The 18,051-nt window shown below is 48.8% G+C and overlaps 2 protein-coding genes across 2 annotated transcripts; both read right to left on the bottom strand.

Annotated features, from left to right (window-relative positions):
* Positions 1 to 104: 104 nt before the first annotated feature.
* GPATCH3 (G-patch domain containing 3) lies at positions 105 to 8,040 on the bottom strand. The gene is made up of 7 exons (XM_025447030.3): positions 7,605 to 8,040; positions 5,570 to 5,991; positions 3,051 to 3,225; positions 2,482 to 2,541; positions 1,578 to 1,699; positions 1,336 to 1,463; positions 105 to 842 (listed from the first exon to the last, which is right to left on the bottom strand). The coding sequence occupies exons 1-7, from the start codon at positions 8,038 to 8,040 to the stop codon at positions 626 to 628; spliced, it is 1,560 nt and encodes a 519-aa protein (XP_025302815.1). The 3' UTR covers positions 105 to 625.
* A 6,670-nt stretch (positions 8,041 to 14,710) lies between these two features.
* Positions 14,711 to 16,734, bottom strand: NR0B2 (nuclear receptor subfamily 0 group B member 2). The gene is made up of 2 exons (XM_025447049.3): positions 16,134 to 16,734; positions 14,711 to 15,352 (listed from the first exon to the last, which is right to left on the bottom strand). The coding sequence occupies exons 1-2, from the start codon at positions 16,672 to 16,674 to the stop codon at positions 15,150 to 15,152; spliced, it is 744 nt and encodes a 247-aa protein (XP_025302834.2). The 5' UTR covers positions 16,675 to 16,734; the 3' UTR covers positions 14,711 to 15,149.
* Positions 16,735 to 18,051: the final 1,317 nt, after the last annotated feature.

Here is an 18,051-nt window from a genome sequence, read left to right as displayed (position 1 = left end):
CGCGGAGCGTTTCTACCCGCTCGGCGAACGGCCGTGGGGTGGGGGACCCTAACCCAGCTTTTCCCGTCCTTCCCCCGGTCCAAATCACAAGATAAAAAGAGAGATCGGTGGTAAACTTTTATTATCCCGTTAGGTCGCAGACCCGGGCCACGTCCCGCGGCCTTGCCGCTGCCGGTCCCAGCCAGCTACGGGGGTTGGCGATGGGGCGCCCGCCCCACGATCGACTCTTCCAAGCCCAAGAGTCCTCTTTCCAGGTCCATTACCCCGCCTTTCTGACCTTTATAGTGACACCCCCCCCACCCCCAACGAAGATTGTGCTGAGAACTTCATTCAATACTGCTCTTCAAGGTACTGGGGGAGGCAACGTGGGCAAGACCAAACGGCCTTGGGTTAGGAGGCCAACGAAAGGTCTTTAAGTCCTAATATTAAAAGAGGAGGATGGGGGGCTTTTGGGAAGAATGCCCTTGAGGTAGAGAGCCAGAAGGCAAGTTCAAAATAAAGCACCCTGAACACACTGCAGAGATTGCTGCTCCCGAAGTTCTTTGCGCTGTGGTGGGAGGTAAGGCCAAGGCAGAGGGCTGCCACTATGCAGGTATGAGTGATTCTAAGGAAGGCCCCAAAACTGTCACTCAGGCTCTGAGGGGTTGTCCAAGGCACAGCTGGAACTCCTCACAAAGGCCATGTCCGACCGAAACTTCATGCTGGTGGGTGGCTGGCGTCGGAGCAGCGACTCCCCCTGGTCTTGAGGTAGGGGCTCATCATAGATGGTAGAGATGAGCCCCAAGCCACTTCCACGAGGCCTCTTCAGTTGCCCAAATGGCTGTAGCTTCTCTCCATGGTACCTGCATTAAAAAGGGCTCACGGTCAGAGGGCTGCTCTTAATAGGTTGGGAAAGGACAGAGAAGCAGCTATTACATGTCTGGTTTGTCCCAAGACAGAGCCTTTAAATTTGGATCTTTGCTCTTCAGTTTCCTTATCTATTCACTGACAGTGCCAGCAACCTGGGGTCTCACATACTGTTTTCAGTTTAAATAGTACACAGAGTTTAGAACAACTGTCACCATTCTGTGACTTATAGGCACTCCCTAATGGCAATCACGAAGTCCAGACTCCTCAGATCAGGGGGTATGACTCCCCCAGGAGATCAGGGATCCTGTCAAGCCTTAGGGCTTGTTCTAAAAAAAGAAATAGTGCCACATCTACCTTTTCCTTCTAATTCTGCTTTGAAGTTCATTCCCTAGGAGTCTCTAGCACCCATCCCAAAACCAGAGGGAAGGGGGAAACCAGGGTACAGATGAAAGGCTAGCTGGGGCCAAGTCCCTTGGTCATACTCACCCCAATCCACGCTTGCATCTAGGGTGCTGGCCATCACTATCCAGAGCCTCAGGTACCCCTGAGCACTGGCTCCCCAGACCCTGGCCCTCAGCCCAGCCCTGCCGTTCCATCACCTTGCGTCCAATGCCCTGTGCAGGGAAAAGAGAAGACTCAAGAGTATGGGATTCTTGTGGGGAGTGGGGGGGAGGGGTGAGGAATGGGGATGGAGAAAAATAAGTCAACAGGCTAGGCACAGCACTTACCTTGGTATGGCGCTCAAAGGTGCCCACTTGGCATCTGATCACAGAGCCATCCTCCTGGCCATCACGAAGTCTCCGTTCCAGACGCATTTGGACAGAGTCTCGAGCATCCTTGTCTCCACCATCTGAGAAAGTAGAGCTCAGTTTGCAGAAGGGTCTCTCTCAGCAGAAAGGGGGAAAAATCAGGTTTCTAGGACCTCACAAGATTTACACTTTCATCTTTAGGGTATTTTATTATTTATTTTTATTTTTTATTTATTTGAGAGAGAGAGAGGGAGAGAGCACGTGCAAGGGGAGGGGCAGACTCCTTGCTGAGTGGGGAGCCTGGCTCAGGGCTGGATCCCAGGGCTCTGGAATCAAGACCTGAGCTGAAGGCAAATGCTCAAATAACTGAGCTACCCAGGTGCCCCTCATGTTTTATTACTTTATTATTATTTCTCTCATTAGACTGGGCGCTGGCCAAGAATAGGAACCCTGCCTTTCCCATCTTACAAATGAGGAGATTGGTACAGAAAAGTCATACAGCCAAAAGGTGAGAAATGAAATTAGAACCCAGGAATTCCCTTCCTACCACCACCCCCCACCTAGGTCATTTTTGACTCCAGAATCTAAACTCTTAAAGCCTGAGCTCCTGACCCTCCCACTCTACCAGGGCCTGCCCATCAGAACCAGAGCTCTCTGAGGGCTGACTCTATCCTTCCTCCACAAACAAAGGAAAAAGACTCTGTCCACAACCAGCACTTAATGCACACAACTGGAGATTTTTTAAGAGAGGAACTCTCTCAGTGGGCTACCCCAAGGGAACTGGTTCCATCCCAGCCTCTGCTAAGCAGGGTGTCACATAAGTGTCACTGCAAGGCCAGGGCACCAGTTCTACCTCCCCGTACTGCAACCCCTGGCCCAGTACCTGTGTCGTAGTACACACTCATATCCACATCCCAGTCATCGGCTGTCTGTTCATCAAAGTCTGCAGATAAAAAGCACAGAGTAAGCTAAGGACTCGCAGTTCTGTTCAGAATTCAATCTAAATTTAGACATATGTTTTAGAACTTGGAGTTTTTTTTTTTTTAAGATTTTATTTATTTATTCATGAGAGATACAGAAAGAGGCAGAGACACAGGCAGAGGGAGAAGCAGGCTCCATGCAGGGAGCCTAATGTGGGACTTGATCCCGGGACCCTAGGATCACGCCCTGGGCTGAAGACAGGCACTCAACCGCTGAGCCACCCAGCCATCCCATCTTGGAGCTTTTGATTGTATTTTTAAGTCTCTTCTGGGGGGTGGGGTGGTATCATTTTTTTCTCCACTCCACTAACCTCCCACCCCTAAAAAAGATGACTGGTCTCTCATACACAATCAAGGTAAGCCTCTTCCATAGCCCTTTATATGGCCTCACTGCCAGAGAATCCACCATGTGGAATGGAGAACCCTGACTAAAGGCACCAGGGATCACTCCTGCCCCTGCCTCTGGCCTTACCTCCTTCTTCCTCCTGCCAGAACTGGGCATCTGTGTAAAACACCAGGCCGGACCCGCCCTTCTCCCACTTGAGCTCTATCTCCTCCTCGAAGAGCCGCTCAGTGGTACGCTCCTGTCCAGTCACATCCTCATGCAGGGCTTCATGCCGCTCCCACTCCTCACCCCGGTCGTTGTCCTTGGAGAAGGTGGGGAGAGGTGACTTGCCTGTCCAGCCTCCTGACCTCAGGCCTGCATGGAGGGCAGCTTGGCACAGGAGGCTTGTGAGACAGGCCCTCAGCTCCATTCTTCCAAATTTCTCTTAGAAAGCAGCACATATTTGGTCCTCCAGGCCTTGCCCTACACATCTCTCCATCCCTTGTGCCTCAACATACTTGGCACCCTACCCCAAGCCCAACTTTTTTTTTTTTTTTTAAGATGTATTTATTTATTTATTCAGAGAGAGCGAGAGAGAGAGGCAGAGACACAGGCAGAGGGAGGAGCAAGCTCCACGCAGGAAGCCCAATGTGGGACTCGATCCCGGGTCTCCAGGATCACACCCCGGGCTGCAGGCGGTGCTAAACCACTGTGCCACCGGGGCTGCCCCGACTTTTTGTTTTTTTAATTTTTATTTATTTATTCATGAGAGACACAGCTGGAGGGAGAGGCAGAGACATAGGCTGAGGGAGAAGCAGGCTCCCTGCAAGGAGCCTGATGTGGGACTCGATCTTGGATCCGGGGATCACACCCTGGGCCAAAGGCAGACGTTCAACCGCTGAGCCACCCAGGCATCCCCTGACTGACTCTTAACCGCTCTGCTTTTAGCCATGTTGTTTCCTGCTGGAAATATCTGCCCTCCACCACCATTTCTTCACCTGGCAAATCCTCATCCCTCAAGTTGTACAGTTCTACATGAAGCCCCCTTCACTGAGGCCCACAGCACTCTTGCTGGCCTCCGAACTCCTCAGTTTGGAGGAGTTTGATACACACTGTTTAGGCCTCTATACATTACATCATAAAGAGGGGATAACAAAAAAAAAAAAAAAAAAGAGGGGATAACAACTAATACCTATTGTCTACTGTGTATCAGACCCTTCTCATAACTTAGCTCCTTTGATCAGCCCAATAATGCTGTGAGGTAAGTATCATCATTCCCGTTCTACAGACGAGGAGACCTGGATTCAGAGGAGTAAAGTGAATTGATCCACGATAATACATCAAGAGAGTGGTAGAGCCAGGGTTCAAACCCAGGTTGCCATGCCACACAGTCTTTCCAGATACTGCTTCTCTCTCTCTTCAGGGAGATTTTAGACTCTTTCAAAGCAGGAAATGGATCTTGGAGTGTCTCTGGAATCCTGCACTAGCCTGTGTGTACAAATGCTAGGAATTGCAGAATGATAGGATGACTCTGGACTTGAAATCTTGGGGGCACCTGTCCTAGTTAAACTCCCAGGAGGCCCCAGGTATCACTGCTGCAGAACAGCTGCTGGGGAAAAAGTCCAGATGGTACTACACTAAGGATGTGGTACAGATGTTAGCAACTCTGGGCTGGCAGCTTTTTTTTTTTTTTTAAGATTTATTTATTTATTCATGAGAGAAAGACATAGGTAAAGGGAGAAGCAGGCTCCTCTCAGGGAACCCAATGTGGGACTCGATCCCGGATCCCGGGATCATGACCCGAGCCGAAGGCAGGTGCCCAACCACTGAGCCACCCAGGCGTCCCCAGGCTGGCAGCTTTGAAGACACAGATGAATTATTTTTTTACCCAGAGTATGCACACACACACAAGTTTCCCCCCCAAAAATCACACCTTTCCTGATTTTATGGATGAACAACCAAATTTGGAAAAAAGTAGAAGAAATGTCTATTTCATTGATAAAATTAGAGTGGAGGCTAGTGTCCAAGCCACAGACTCAAGGTCAGAAAATCGAGGTGACTTCTCAGCCACATAATGAAAGCACACAGAGGTTAGACAAGCAGCAAAGGGGACCAAGTTCACATCTCAGCTCTGCCTCTATTTCCTTACAAGACTTTTATCTCTTGGATGGTCCATTTTCATCTATGAAAAGGAACCTCCTAGGGGATCCCTGGGTGGTGCAGCGGTTTAGCGCCTGCCTTTGGCCCAGGGCGCGATCCTGGAGACCCGGTATCGAATCCCACGTTGGGCTCCCGGTGCATGGAGCCTGCTTCTCCCTCTGCCTATGTCTCTGCTCTCTCTCTCTCTCTCTCTCTCTCTGTGACTAACATAAATAAATTAAAAAAAAAAAAAAAAAAAAAAGAACAGGAACCTCCTCACATTCCTTCTAAGAGAATGCAAAGAAGACCCCTTTGAGAATCTTCTGATAAAAACCCCTCAGAGAAATGCATATATGCACATGCAAATGCAGTTTTATATTCAATGTCAGGGAGTTCTAACTCTGGAACCCTCCTGAGAAGGTTGCATGTTTAGAACTATTGTAATATGCAGTTGAAGAGTGATAGTATTAATGCTCTATTACCCTCTCTAAGCTGCCAGCAAAGACAGGGTAGCTCACCGTACTCACATCATCTGAGTGTGACTCTTCCTCCTCGTTTTCCCCTTCCTCCTCTGGCTCTCCATGGGAGCTGACTGGTATGTCGGCTAGGCTGGTTCCTTGGGGTATTTCTTCGCCTTCAGCTGTGTACACAAGCTCTTCCTGCTCCACGGTCTCTGAGTCCTCATACTTGAATGGAACGTTGCCATAGCGCCGGGAAGAGCCTGTCTTAGGGAACTGGAGCTGTAGCTGGGTGATGATCCGAGGGGGTAGGCGGCAGGCCCGGATCAACTCCAAAAAGACCTGCAGAGGAGTCCCCACATTTCCGTTGGGCATCAGCACTGGTGGGTTCAGCTCTGGCAGTTGCTTCAGATCGGCCAAAGTGAAAGCTTCACTCTTAGCTTTCCGACTCTGCAGCTCCTTCCGGGTTTTGAAAGGAAAGGAGCCCAAACCTTGGAAAGCAAGAGGAAAGAATGGTTCTTGAAACCTAGAAGCCTCCAGCAACACTTGAGCTAGAAACTGGTTCAAATCTTTTAGCCTAATGCTGTTCCTCCCTTTCAGACTTCTCCAGAGTAACTTCCTCCATTCCCTGACCAGAACTACTCAATAATTACATGCCATTTCTCATCACCTAGGCCAGGCACACAAGTCTCTTTCAAATCTGGTTCCTGGGCAGCCCCGGTGGCTCAGCGGTTTAGCACCACCTTCTCCCCGGGGTGTGATCCTGGAGACCTGGGATCGAGTCCCACATCGGGCTCCCTGCATGGAGCCTGCTTCTCCCTCTGCCTGTGTCTCTGCCTCTCTCTCTCTCTCTCTCTCTCTCTCTCTCTGTGTCTCTCATGAATAAATAAAATAAAATCTTTAAAAAAAAAAAAAAAAAAAAAAAAAAAAAAACAAATCTGGTTCCTGCTGATTCTCAACTGCCACCAACCCCCACTCCTTGCATATCCTCATACCATGTGCTTCAACCCTACCAAACAATTTAACATGCCCTCAAAGTTCCATGGGCTTTCTTTCTTTCTTTTTTTTTTTTTTAAGATTTTATTTATTTATCCATGAGAGACACAGAGAGATGCAGAGACACAGGCAGAGACACAGGCAGAGGGAGAAGCAGGCTCCCTGCAGGGAGCCCCATGTGGGACTCGATCCGTGTCTCCAGGATCACGCCCTGGGCTGAAGGTGGTGCTAAACCGCTGAGCCACCTGGGATGCCCCTCCATGGGTTTTCACATCTGTCTGTATCTCTGCAAATGCCATTTGCCTTGAACACTGTTCCATCCTACAAACTCCTGTTATCTTTCTGATCCAGATGAAAAGCCACATTTCCTGATACCTATAAGAGATCAGTTTTTCCCTCCTCTGTCATCTCACACCACTTGGTGATAAAGAGCATACGTGCTGGGGCAACGTGCCTGGGTTTGTAGTATGACTCTGCCACTTACTAGTTCTGTAACTTTGAGCAGGTAACATAACTTCTGTATCCCTCAGTACCCTCACCTATAAAATGGTAACAATAGCTCCCACCTTCTAGGATTGTTGCAAGGAGTCAATACGAAAATAAAAGGCTTAGAGTCACATTATGTGTAGCACATAAACTCAATCTGTTGAATGAGTTAGGTCTCTGCAGTATTTCCTGTACCCCCATCAAAGGGATTTCCCATGAAAATGGGAGCTGTCCCGATGAAAAAGATTGTCTTTTCATTTGCATCTTGCTAAGAGAAGGCTGGGTAAGAAGCGACAAAGAATGCAATAAAGACAGACAATAAGAGAATCAGAAACCTCATTTACTTTTCTTCCTTCCGTGTCAGTGCAATATCAACCTCTCAGAGAAAAGGGTCTCAGAAGAATCTAATTAATTGGAAAATGAAGGGTCAATCCATTAGGCCTCTTCCTGTTCTTTCCCCTCTAAGACTAACATGCAGTTGAGCCTGAAGCTCCGTCCAGAAATAATCTAAACTCTTAAAAAGTCTGATAATCAGAGACCTGACTTATCCTCATCAACTCTTAGGAAAGGTGTCTCTGATCCAGGGCCAGTAGGCTCGGTCTATTATCTTTCCCACTCGTACCTGATGCTTCAGTAGGTAGCCGCAGTCTGCGGATGAAACAACGACCGGGCAACCAAGTCCCCTGAGAATCCAGCCACCTGCGGCCCGAGTACATGCGAAGAAGCTGCTGAGCTTGAGCTGCCCCCCGTACTGAGATGACGCAGCAGCAGGTGCGGGTCTGGGCCGGAGCAGAGTCCCGAGTGGAGAGAGCGTGGGCATCGGTGACGGAAGTCTGGGCGAGAACCTGGCCGACAGGAGTTAGGGCAGAGTCGGGAGCAGCCTGGGAAGGAGCCCGCTCAGGCCGATGCCGGTAGTGGAAACACAGGAAGCCACAGCCGCGCTGTTCCCGGAACTGGCTAAAGTAGCTCCGGAGCTGGGCCGAGCGCAAACCCGAGGGGATACCGCTAACTATCAAGTAGACTGTCGCCTCTTCCTCCGCCTCGCCGGGCACCGCCATCTTGGGTTGTCACATGATGGCTGTGACCGACTCTCGCGAGAATATCGCAAGTGGCGCAGAGGCTTCTGTTCTGCGATGCTGAGTAACCGGCAATTAGTCGGCCGGTTTGTGGTTGAGGAGCTGGGGAGGTTTGGGGTAAGTCTTTCGGGTCGCTTTCCCGCAATGAGAAGCGGGCGATGCTGAGAAATGGTTTACAGATCTCGTTCGCAAGGCTTTAGTGATAAAATTAGAAGGGCAGTTCTTAAGATTTTTTGGTTGTTGGGGATTTCCCACACCTCATCTCAGCTTTCGCCGTTCAGAGCCTTTTCAGTTGTTCATCCAGTTATTCTTCCAGAGCGTACCCATGCACTCCCACAAACCTCCAGGGAAAAGGTAATCCAATTGAAAAGTGGACTGACGACACTTCACAGAAAAGAAACAGCGGATTAACAATGAAAGAGCCTCAGTCCCATCGGTAAGGAAATGCAGCGAGACCCACTTAACATCCATCAGATTGGCAAAAAATTTTAAATCAAGTGTCGGTGATCAACTGGATCTTACATACACTGTTGTGGAATGTAAACTAGTACAAGCACTTTGAAAAACAATTTGAACATTACCCAGTAGAAGTGAAGCTACCCATATCTTCTGACCCAGCGGTTCCATGTCTGTGCATGTACTAACAATAAATTCTTGCATATGCCTCTGTATTGACAGTGTTGAACTTCACCCAACCCTGTGATCCTGGAAGAGAGCGAAGGTTAAGAAACCCTATCCCACGGTTTTGTGTCCTGGAACACAGCTTACTGCAAAGAAACACCCTCCCTCATATGACAGATAAAATTCATAGGTGCCCCCTTGTTTACCTATCTCAAGGCTAGCAACAGACTCCAAATTCCAATTCTTTGCCTTGTAAACGCTTAGATGAACTGCTTGTCCCCACTGATCAATCAGAGCAAAATGCTTGTTAACCAAACTTTGGTTAAGCTTCTCTCCTTCCTCCAGGTCCCTGAACTTTGCCTTCCCCATCCACCCCCCAAGTTTGAGCCAGCACACAACCCCTCCTGAGAATAGCCTGGCTGCAGGGTAAAACATTTTCTGATCTACTGTTCCATCATGCCACTTCTGGTCATCCCGCTTCCTCACACCCAGTTTTTTCTGGCCTTGTTTACTTTTCCCTATGAATGACAGACTCCTTTTGCCTAACCCTTGAAGGCACACGTAGATCTTATGGTCCCATTTCAATACCTTCTTTCTCCCTTGAAATAGTTCCTTTCCTCTCTTGGAATAATCATTTAAAATGAAGCCTCTCTTTACTGAGTCCAGATTTGTTTTTTTTCAATATGTGTGAATATTCATAGCTGCAATGTTTGTTAGAGCAAAAAATTGGCATTTAGTACTATTTTTTAAATTTTTATTTATTTATGATAGTCACAGAGAGAGAGAGAGAGAGAGAGGCAGAGACATAGGCAGAGGGAGAAGCAGGCTCCATGCACCGGGAGCCCGACGTGGGATGTGATCGCGGGTCTCCAGGATCACGCCCTGAGCCAAAGGCAGGCGCCAAACCTCTGGGCCACCCAGGGATCCCGCATTTAGTACTATTAAGTGGTATATGATATTGAGGGTAAGTCAAAACATTTATATTAAAAGTTCAAAAATACAAAAATATTTCTTAGGAATACATAAGTATGCTTTAAATTGTCATTAAGAAAAGTAAGGAAATGATTAACTCCAAGTTCAGGGTAATCATTACCTTTGAGGGGAGGTCATAGATTTAGAAAGGGACTCAAAGTTGGACATGATGAGAGTTCATTGTACTGTTATTCTTTACACTTAACAATGTATTGCAAATATTATTTTGTCTTACTCAATTTTAATAAAACCTCTTAAAAGGGAAAATAACTTCAAAAAGCAATAAGGCAAGTGTTTACTTTGTGTTGATCACATATATATATACCGTATTTGAGAAAGAAAAAAATAAAAAGTTCTAATAAAGTCTGGGTAATTGCAGATAGGATCATTATACATACTTGAATTTTAAAATCTGATGGAAGTATAAATTGGTACAACCACTTTGGAAAATTTGGCAAGATCTTAGGTTGAGCACACATTCTATGACTTGGTAATTCCAGTTCTTGTTATTTAACAACAGATCTGCAAATATCTGTGCACCAAAAGATGTATGTAGGAATAATCCTAGCAATATTTGATGAACCAAATGATCATCATCCATTTATCTTGGATAAATGAATTGTAGTGTAATGGGATACTTTACAACAATGAAAATGAATGGGTCAGAATGAATCACTGACATAATATTAAGTTAAAGACAAACACAAAAGAATATATGCTGTATGTTTCCATTTATATAAAGGTTAAGGCAAGTAATTTCACTTATGTTGGAAATCAGGGATAGCGATGCCACTTAGGGAAGAGAGAGAGTGTGGGAATGGGGGAGGGTTTCCAGGGTGTTGCTAAAGCTCTATTTCTTGAGCTGGGTGGTGATTACAGAGAGGAGTTCATTTTGATAACTCATCAAACTGTACATGGACTATTTGTATACTTCTCTGTATACTGTACAGAAAAGGTTGAATTAAAACTATATTTTGAAAAAATCTGGAAAAAGAAAAATAAGTCCTTTACAGCAAACGAGATGAGTGCTCTGGAAAAGCTGTTAGCTGACCCAAGAAGTTATGCACTTAAGGTTCCACACAATTGCCATTTGTGGGCCTAAATTTCCAGAACCTTGCATGATGCTTGATATGTAGTAGACTCAGTAAACCACCATTGATTGAATGAATATTCCTGGCACTAGTGTGGGGATGTGCCATTTGGTGTGGTTGAGGACCATCTTCAGGGAAAGTAGGGCCACTTACCTGGGGGAAGCCAGATTTCTCATCAAAACCTTAGACTCAGAGGTTTACCTCTCATTCCACCTTGTAGTGTGGTGAGGAAGGGAAGGGTTCCAGGTACTGTTACGTGTTCTCCAGCTGACCATCCCTGGCATTTACAGACCCAAGACAGTGTAGTGCTTAATAGTATAGGCCCTAAATTCAGACCACCTAAGTTCAAACCCTGACTCTACTACTTATTAACCATGTGGCTTTGAGCGAGTCACTTAACCTCTCTGTGCCTCAGTTTCTTAATTTATAAAATGGAGATAATGATGGTAATTCCAGCACAGTAATTGTGAGAATTAGATAACGGAATCCACTGTAACATGCTTAGAGCACAGCCCTCAATAAATGTTAGCTGGTTATTGTTTAGTAGTTACCCAGACTAACCTACCAGGAATGAGTGATTCCCCATGTTAACCCTGATTCCCCTGAGACCTTACTTAACCTTGTTGCCTCCAGCAGTTTCACTGAGATTTCCTTTCTCTGCTGCCTTGTTCTGTGATTTGGTCCCTGTCCACCTTTCCAGGCTCATCCCTTGCTGACCTGAGGCCAAGTTGCTGCAGTTAGCTGAACACCCTTGCTCTATGTCACCTCAGTGTTTTTGCACCTCTCATTCCCTCTATCTGAAATGCCCATCCCTTGGTTGCCTGGCTAACCTCTATTCATTCTCTTTAGCTCGGAGTAGTCACCACTTGGCTGAGGTATTCTTCCTACCTCCAGGCGGATTTAATCACTCCCCTTTCTGAGCTCCTGCTGCCCACTAAACCTCCCTCTATCACAGTTCAGATCACTCTGGGTTGCAATTACTGATACGTCTCTCTCTGCCATAGACAGCATGTTCAGTGAAGGCAGGAACTTTATCTTATGTATTTTTCACCCCTTAGCACCTAGCACAGGGTCTGGTACAAGTGCTAATCAAGAGAGATGGTGAATGATGACATGAATGGAGGATGGAGGGTGGATGTGGCTTTTTGCTGGCTTCATGGGTTCTAGGATACCCAAAGGCAGGGTGTGTTGGCCAACGCACAGCACATGTCAGCTCAGCACCTGACTTGTTAATAATCAGTCAATTATTAGGCTAATGAAGGTAGAGATAATGATAATAATAAAATGGTACCCAAGGCTGACACAAAGTCTCAGCCTCTCCTGATTCCTAGTGAGTCATCCTTGGCTGGGCCTGAGGATAGAGATTATTGCTGAGAGGGTAGATGGTCAGTAAACCTTAGTAAGCTGGCTCCAGACAGCCTGATCCTGGCCATAACTCATGCCAGCCTGTGCTGCTGGTGGAGCCTGGCCTCTACAGTCATACAGGCCTGAGTTCAAATCTCAGCACAGATAAGGATCAGTCTCGACACTGAATAAGTTGCATAACCTGTCTGAGCCTGTTTCCTCTTCTACCCTCTCTGGTTGATAAGACACAGTCCCACTTCTAAGCTGCTGGTGATGGAGACACAACCCCCCACCTTTGTCTCACAGGGGAAACATTAGTGCTCTTATTACATTGTATTATAATACTCTCCTTAGTTTTGCTAGATCTATCTTGATCTTCCTTGCAGAAGGTTTGGATAAGGCACAGGGAATGACACGAGGTACAGACGAGAAACAGAAGTATAGGTCCCCAATCATGTGGAGGGGATAAGGAAGAACTTTGCAAAGAAGCAAGGTAGTGCTAATCAGGGAAGCTATTTGGATGATGGAAACATGAAGTAAGATGAGGGGAAAGGCTGGGGTGGATAGTGGAGAGGAACACTTTCTAGTGGCTGGCTGTTCAAGGTTGGAGGAGGGAATGGGTGAGGGGCAGCCTGCAGGTTCAGAGAGGCACACCAATAAACTAATGAGGGACAGTTGGTGAAGGAACATAAAAGAATAACCTGAAATCCCCAAATCCTCTGGATTTGACACCTACAGAGAGACAAGACATCTGCTCTTGGAAGAACCTCATGCATCTGCATGGTGAGATAGGCAGTGTGTGTCTAAGTGCTGGGAAGGGCAGGCAGGGAGAGGTGCTTGGGGGCCTGAGGTCTGAGTTTGGGAGTTCTGGTGGGAGGTTAGGGGACAGAGGAATGCCAGGCCTGTTCTTGACTCTCAAGGATGCTTCTATTTGGGAGTTTGATTAGGTCCTGGCTTGGGAGAGCTGTTGAGCAGGGCACAGCCTGTCTAGGAGGAGGGTAGATGTTGGGATCACCATGGGGGAGATTGGTGAGCTTAGGACCCAAATGCCAACCAGAGCAGTTTGGCCAGGATTAGCAGGCTCTGGGTCGACCTAAGAGATGTACAGATATAGGTGTGTTTACTTTGGGGGCCATTTTTCTTTCTCCTGTGACATACAGAAAATGGAGAACATGTCCCAGTGTGAAGGTATCTCCATACTGTGTGCCCCACCCTGAAGCATAGGGATGGATGTGTGAGCATCTGGCTCTGGGGCTGTCTCTGCTGTCATGTGTTTGGGTCTACTGTATGTCACCGAGTGTGTCTTGGCTGTGCATTTCCATGCTGTGTGTGGGTAGATGGTGGGTCTGTTTTAAGGGTCTGTGTAGGTATCTCTGATTTGTATATGTTAGTGTGCATGTGTGTAAGAGTTGTAGGTTTGAGTTGTGTGTCTTTGTTGTGGGGTGTGAGCTGTATGTTTCTGTCACTCTGGGTGTCTGAGTGGTGAGCAGGTGATTGGTTAAGGGACAGGGTTGCCCTTTCTGCTGGCACTGGGTGCCTATAATGGGCATATGGCTGGTTCAACTGTGGTCCTATCCTGGGGGCCTTCGGGAGAGGCCTGAATGGCAGCTCTTCAACTGTTGTTCCTGAGCGAATGACCTCTCATTAAGCAATAATTAACTTGGCCCCATGAAGAGAATCCAAACTGATGGCAAAGGGGGTGGGACTGGTAAGGACAAGCCTTATTGCTAAAGGAAGGGGGAGGCTTGCTGGGGGATCCTATAGGCATGTGTGTCGTTATCATTCCCTGCTGCTTACAGGTCAGTCACCCGAACCTGCGTGATATTCAAAATATTTAACAAACAGTGAGCCACAGACATTGACCAATCAGAACAGACACCAGCCATGCTCTGAATGGAGCAGTGCTGGAGGACATGGCTATACCAGCCATCACCTCTCTAGGTGTTGGCCAATGAGGATGGATTCCAGGTGAAGGGCCGGGACAGAGAGGCCATGGGAGGGGACTTGGGGGGACTCAGGGCAGTCGCTGTGAACCAACTACCATGGAAGAGTCTCAGACTCTTAACAGCCATTGTGGTAGCTAGACCTCAGTGGGCCTTGGGCTCCAGGCAGCTGTGTGGGGCCAGCCCTGGGTTCCCTTGCCCCTCCCATTGGGACAGCAGTGGACTGTCTTCTACTGTCATCTGCAGGAATGGGCAAGTGAATGATCCCAAACTGCAGAAATTCCCGTGACCTTGACCTTGCCTGTTTAAATTTGAGAATGGGCTGCTTCATATTCCTTACTGGCTGTGATCTGACTTTTGTTGAGGTGAGAGGGAGCCTGTATGGCTCAGAAGCCAAGAGAGGGGTTAGCGATCCCCACAAGGGGATCAAGAAGAGACACTCTCAGCCCTAAAGATAAAGGCAAGGAAGTAAGGGGGCCTGAACTGATCCTAGTCCCTGTGCAAAATAAATCTCATCCCTCAAGATGAAATAATCATCCTGCCCTGAAAAATTAATATCCCAGTTCCCTGAGGGCTGGCTCCAGCACTCCTTATGATTCCTTCCTCCTGAACTCCTGATAGTGGCAGAGTGGGCCCTGGAGGTGGGACAGTCCCTTCCATGTACAAATTACAGTGTCAGGCTCCAAGGGTATCATGCCTTTTATTACAAAAACCAATAACTTAAATCATTTCTGTACAAAGTCAGTAGGACTTGTCCCATTGAGCAACCTAACTGCCATCCCCATCTCAGAAGGGGTCAGGAGTCTTAGCCCAGAAGCCAGAGGACCACTCCAGTTCCAGACAGCTGGAGCGCCACGTCAAACCAAGAAAGGCCAGTGGGGGCCGTGTGGTGAGTGAGGTGGGGGGTGCCCCTAGCCCATCTCTCTGGGGCAGGACAGGCTTGTTCCAGGGAGGCTGAGTGCTGCCTGTACAAACTTGCTCCCTCTGGGGGCAACAGGTAGCCCTGGGGACAGCTGGGCCAAATCAGTGCTGCCAGCCTTTGCCCAACCTCCACTTGATCTCTGCCTGGGCTGGAACAGGTTGGCTCAACAAAAGCATGTCCTCAAGGAGGCCAGCGATGTCAATGTCTCCAACAATAGGGCGGAAGAAGAGGTCCCCAAGGAGGACTGGGCGGGATGGACTTGAGGGTGGAGGCTGTGAGGAGGACACGGGCCAAGCGGCCTTGGCCTGCTGGGCACCAGGGCTCCAGGGCCTCACATAGCGCATGATGAGCCTCTTCCTGCAGGTGTCCGATGTGGGAGGAGGCGTGGAGGCCTGGCAAGCCTGTGGGCAGAGAGGGTGAAGAGGGCGGGTGAGTACCCCACTCCCAGGCAGCAATATTGGCCCAAGACCGGAGGTCACTGGCTTGGCCTTTGAGGCCCCATTACTACCTCCTCCATTTATGTGTTTATCACTTTATTTATCCATCCATTTATGGGGCAGCCCAGAGTAATGGTTAAGAGCCAGGCAGCCCGGGGTTTGAATCCCATGCTGTCACTCACTGGCTGTATGACCTCAGATATGTTAATATCTGTGCCTCAGTTTTCTCATCTGTAAAATGGGGATAATAATACCTATCTCCTAGGCATGTTATGAAGTTTAAGTCAGCTAGTATATTCAAAACCCTTATAATTGGGCCTAATATATGGTAAATGTAATATGAATATTCATTACTATCACTATAATTAATTACCATCATTTATGCATTCTACGAGGGCTTTTTGATGAGGAATTCTCATCTCACATTTTCATTCTTCTCCATGGGGTCTTTCTGAACCCACAGGGTTTTACCTGTGACAGAGGCAGAGTTGTGTCTGCTCACCTTCCCTGACAGTCAGGGCAAGTTTCTTAGGCAGAGTGGCATGGACCAGTCTCTGGAGGGAATAAACCTGAGTTCCCATCCCTGCTTTGCCCCTACCGAGGCTGTGTGACCTTCAGCAAAACACTTAACCTCTCTGGGAGGTGACTTTTGGGGATAATGAGGACCCAAAGAGAAAACGGGTGTCAAGCCCTTAGAAGGTGCCTTCCCTGCTGGGTCCCCATCCAGGAATGTCTGGAAGCTCACCAGGATTGAAGAGGATGGTCTCTTTCAGGTAGGCGTATTCCTTGGGGCCCAGCTCCAGGCTCCAGAAGGACTCCAGGCAGCACTGAAGCCACTGTACGGCAGCCAGTGAGGGCTGGGGCCGATCGGGCAGCTGGCCGCTGTGTGCACCACTACTGGGCTCCTCCAGCAAGATCTTCTTGAGTATGCTGGGAACCGGCGCCTCAGCCACCTCGAAAGTCACAGTGTCTTGGGCCAACCCCAGCAGGAAGAGGGGGCCCCAGCAGACCCGCAGCAGCAGCTGCTGATCTTGAGGGGGCAGCTGGCAGAAGGACGGCAGGTTCTTGAGGAAGACTACTGTCCTGGCCAGAACATCCAAGGCCTCCCGGCAGGTGCGATGCGGGGCACACAGCCGGACGGGCCGGTGCTGTCTGCACAAGCAGCGACTCTGAACCGGGGGCACTGGGGGCCTGGCCGTGAGGCTGGGGCTCAGAAGTGCATAGAGAATGGCTGGGCGGCCTGCAGCACCCTGACACGGGCAGGTCCCTGGCTGGCTGGAGCTCATGGTTGGGGATCTGCTCCTTCTTCCTCCCAGCTCTCCCGCTTCTGCCCTCTGCTGTGTGCTGGGTGCTATTTATATCCCCCAGTGGGAGGGACGGTGGGTGGGGGCAGGAGGGACGGCCTGACAACCTTGACTCCAGAAGTCATGTTCATTGAAAAAAAAAAACACGCACTGACCCTGCAGGATTGGTGGGGAAGTGGCGGGGGAGGGGGCTTTGGGAGTTCCACGTGGCCCTGATATCACTTCAGTCAATGAAGCAGCCTGTGCAGGGCACAAGGCTGCCTGCCCGCTGGCCCGGCTGCCCCTTATCAGATGACTCAAGTGGATAAACAGGGTCATTAACCCAGGCTGTACCGAGGCACCAAGGCCTCAGGTGCACAATCAGCAGGTGGCCATTGCAGGTGTCCCTATTGGTGCCTGCAAGACTGGCGCTAAGCTGGGAGGCCAGCCCCGGAGCTGGACGAGCCTTGAATGCAAGGCCCAACCTGGAAGTGCCTTATCAGGGACTTGTTTGCCTAACCTTGGGGCTCTGCTCCTGTTGTTGGTAAGGAACAGGCTGCGGGAACGGAGCCAGGACCCTGGGGGGCTGGAAGGACTTTGCCCACTGTGCAGGCCAGGAGGCCTCCCTCTCCCGACTCAGTTCTGGGGCCCCTCCAGAAATAAGGTACCTAAGAACTTCTCTCTCCTTAGCCTGGATTTCTAAAGTTCCCAAAAGGCTGTCTCTGCTGAGAAGCCCTCACAGAATGAGAATAAAGTTTGGCTGCTATTTATTGAGCACCTACTGTGTGCTAGGCACTTTCCATTCTAATACTCAGAGCTTCCCCATGAGGCAAAATTCTTACTTTTTGAAACTGAAAGAGGTGAAGTGACTTGCCCAAGGTCATGTTAAGTTTTTTAGTAACTAGATGGAAATGAGACCGCCAAGGCAAGCGAGGGTCCAAGAACAGATTTTATTGCAGGCACCCTCAGGCGAGGTTCCACGACTCACGGGGGAAAGAGAGTGAGTCGAGGAAGTCGCGCCAAGACAAGGTGGTAGGGGGTTTACATAACGTTGTAAGGCAGAACGGTTTCCTATTGGTTGGCTCATATGCAAAGGAAGGATTGCAATCCAACCAGTCAGAGTGACCCTCACTATGCAAAGGAAGGATTGCAATTCGACCAGTCAAAGGTGACTTCCTCCTCTGGGGTTTGAAGGGCATTGGGTTCGGTTGGGGAAGTCCAAAGGAGAGGTGTAAGGGTCTGCTCAAGCTGTCAGCAGGTCATTGGTCCATTGGCGTCCCAAGTGGAGGTGGTGACAGGAACCCCAGCCATTTTGGCGTATCCGCCATCTTGAGGAGTTTCCCTTCCCGCCTGGCCCCAACAGGTCACACCAGTAAGAGG

This window comes from Canis lupus, chromosome 2 (genome assembly GCF_003254725.2).
Source record: "Canis lupus dingo isolate Sandy chromosome 2, ASM325472v2, whole genome shotgun sequence".
NCBI classification, from domain to species: domain Eukaryota; kingdom Metazoa; phylum Chordata; class Mammalia; order Carnivora; family Canidae; genus Canis; species Canis lupus.
Note: the sequence above shows the minus strand (reverse complement) of the source record. Positions and strands in the feature narration are given on the sequence as shown.

Coding starts and splice junctions, on each gene's coding strand:
- GPATCH3 (XM_025447030.3), bottom strand. CDS start 8,040: ATGGCGGTGCCCGGCGAGGCGGAGGAAGAGGCGACAGTCTACTTGATA. Junction 1,700..2,481: donor GAGTGTGTACTACGACACAG/GTACTGGGCCAG, acceptor CTACTTTCTCAG/ATGGTGGAGACAAGGATGCT. Junction 843..1,335: donor AGATGCAAGCGTGGATTGGG/GTGAGTATGACC, acceptor TTTTTAATGCAG/GTACCATGGAGAGAAGCTAC.
- NR0B2 (XM_025447049.3), bottom strand. CDS start 16,674: ATGAGCTCCAGCCAGCCAGGGACCTGCCCGTGTCAGGGTGCTGCAGGC. Junction 15,353..16,133: donor GACCATCCTCTTCAATCCTG/GTGAGCTTCCAG, acceptor CTCTGCCCACAG/GCTTGCCAGGCCTCCACGCC.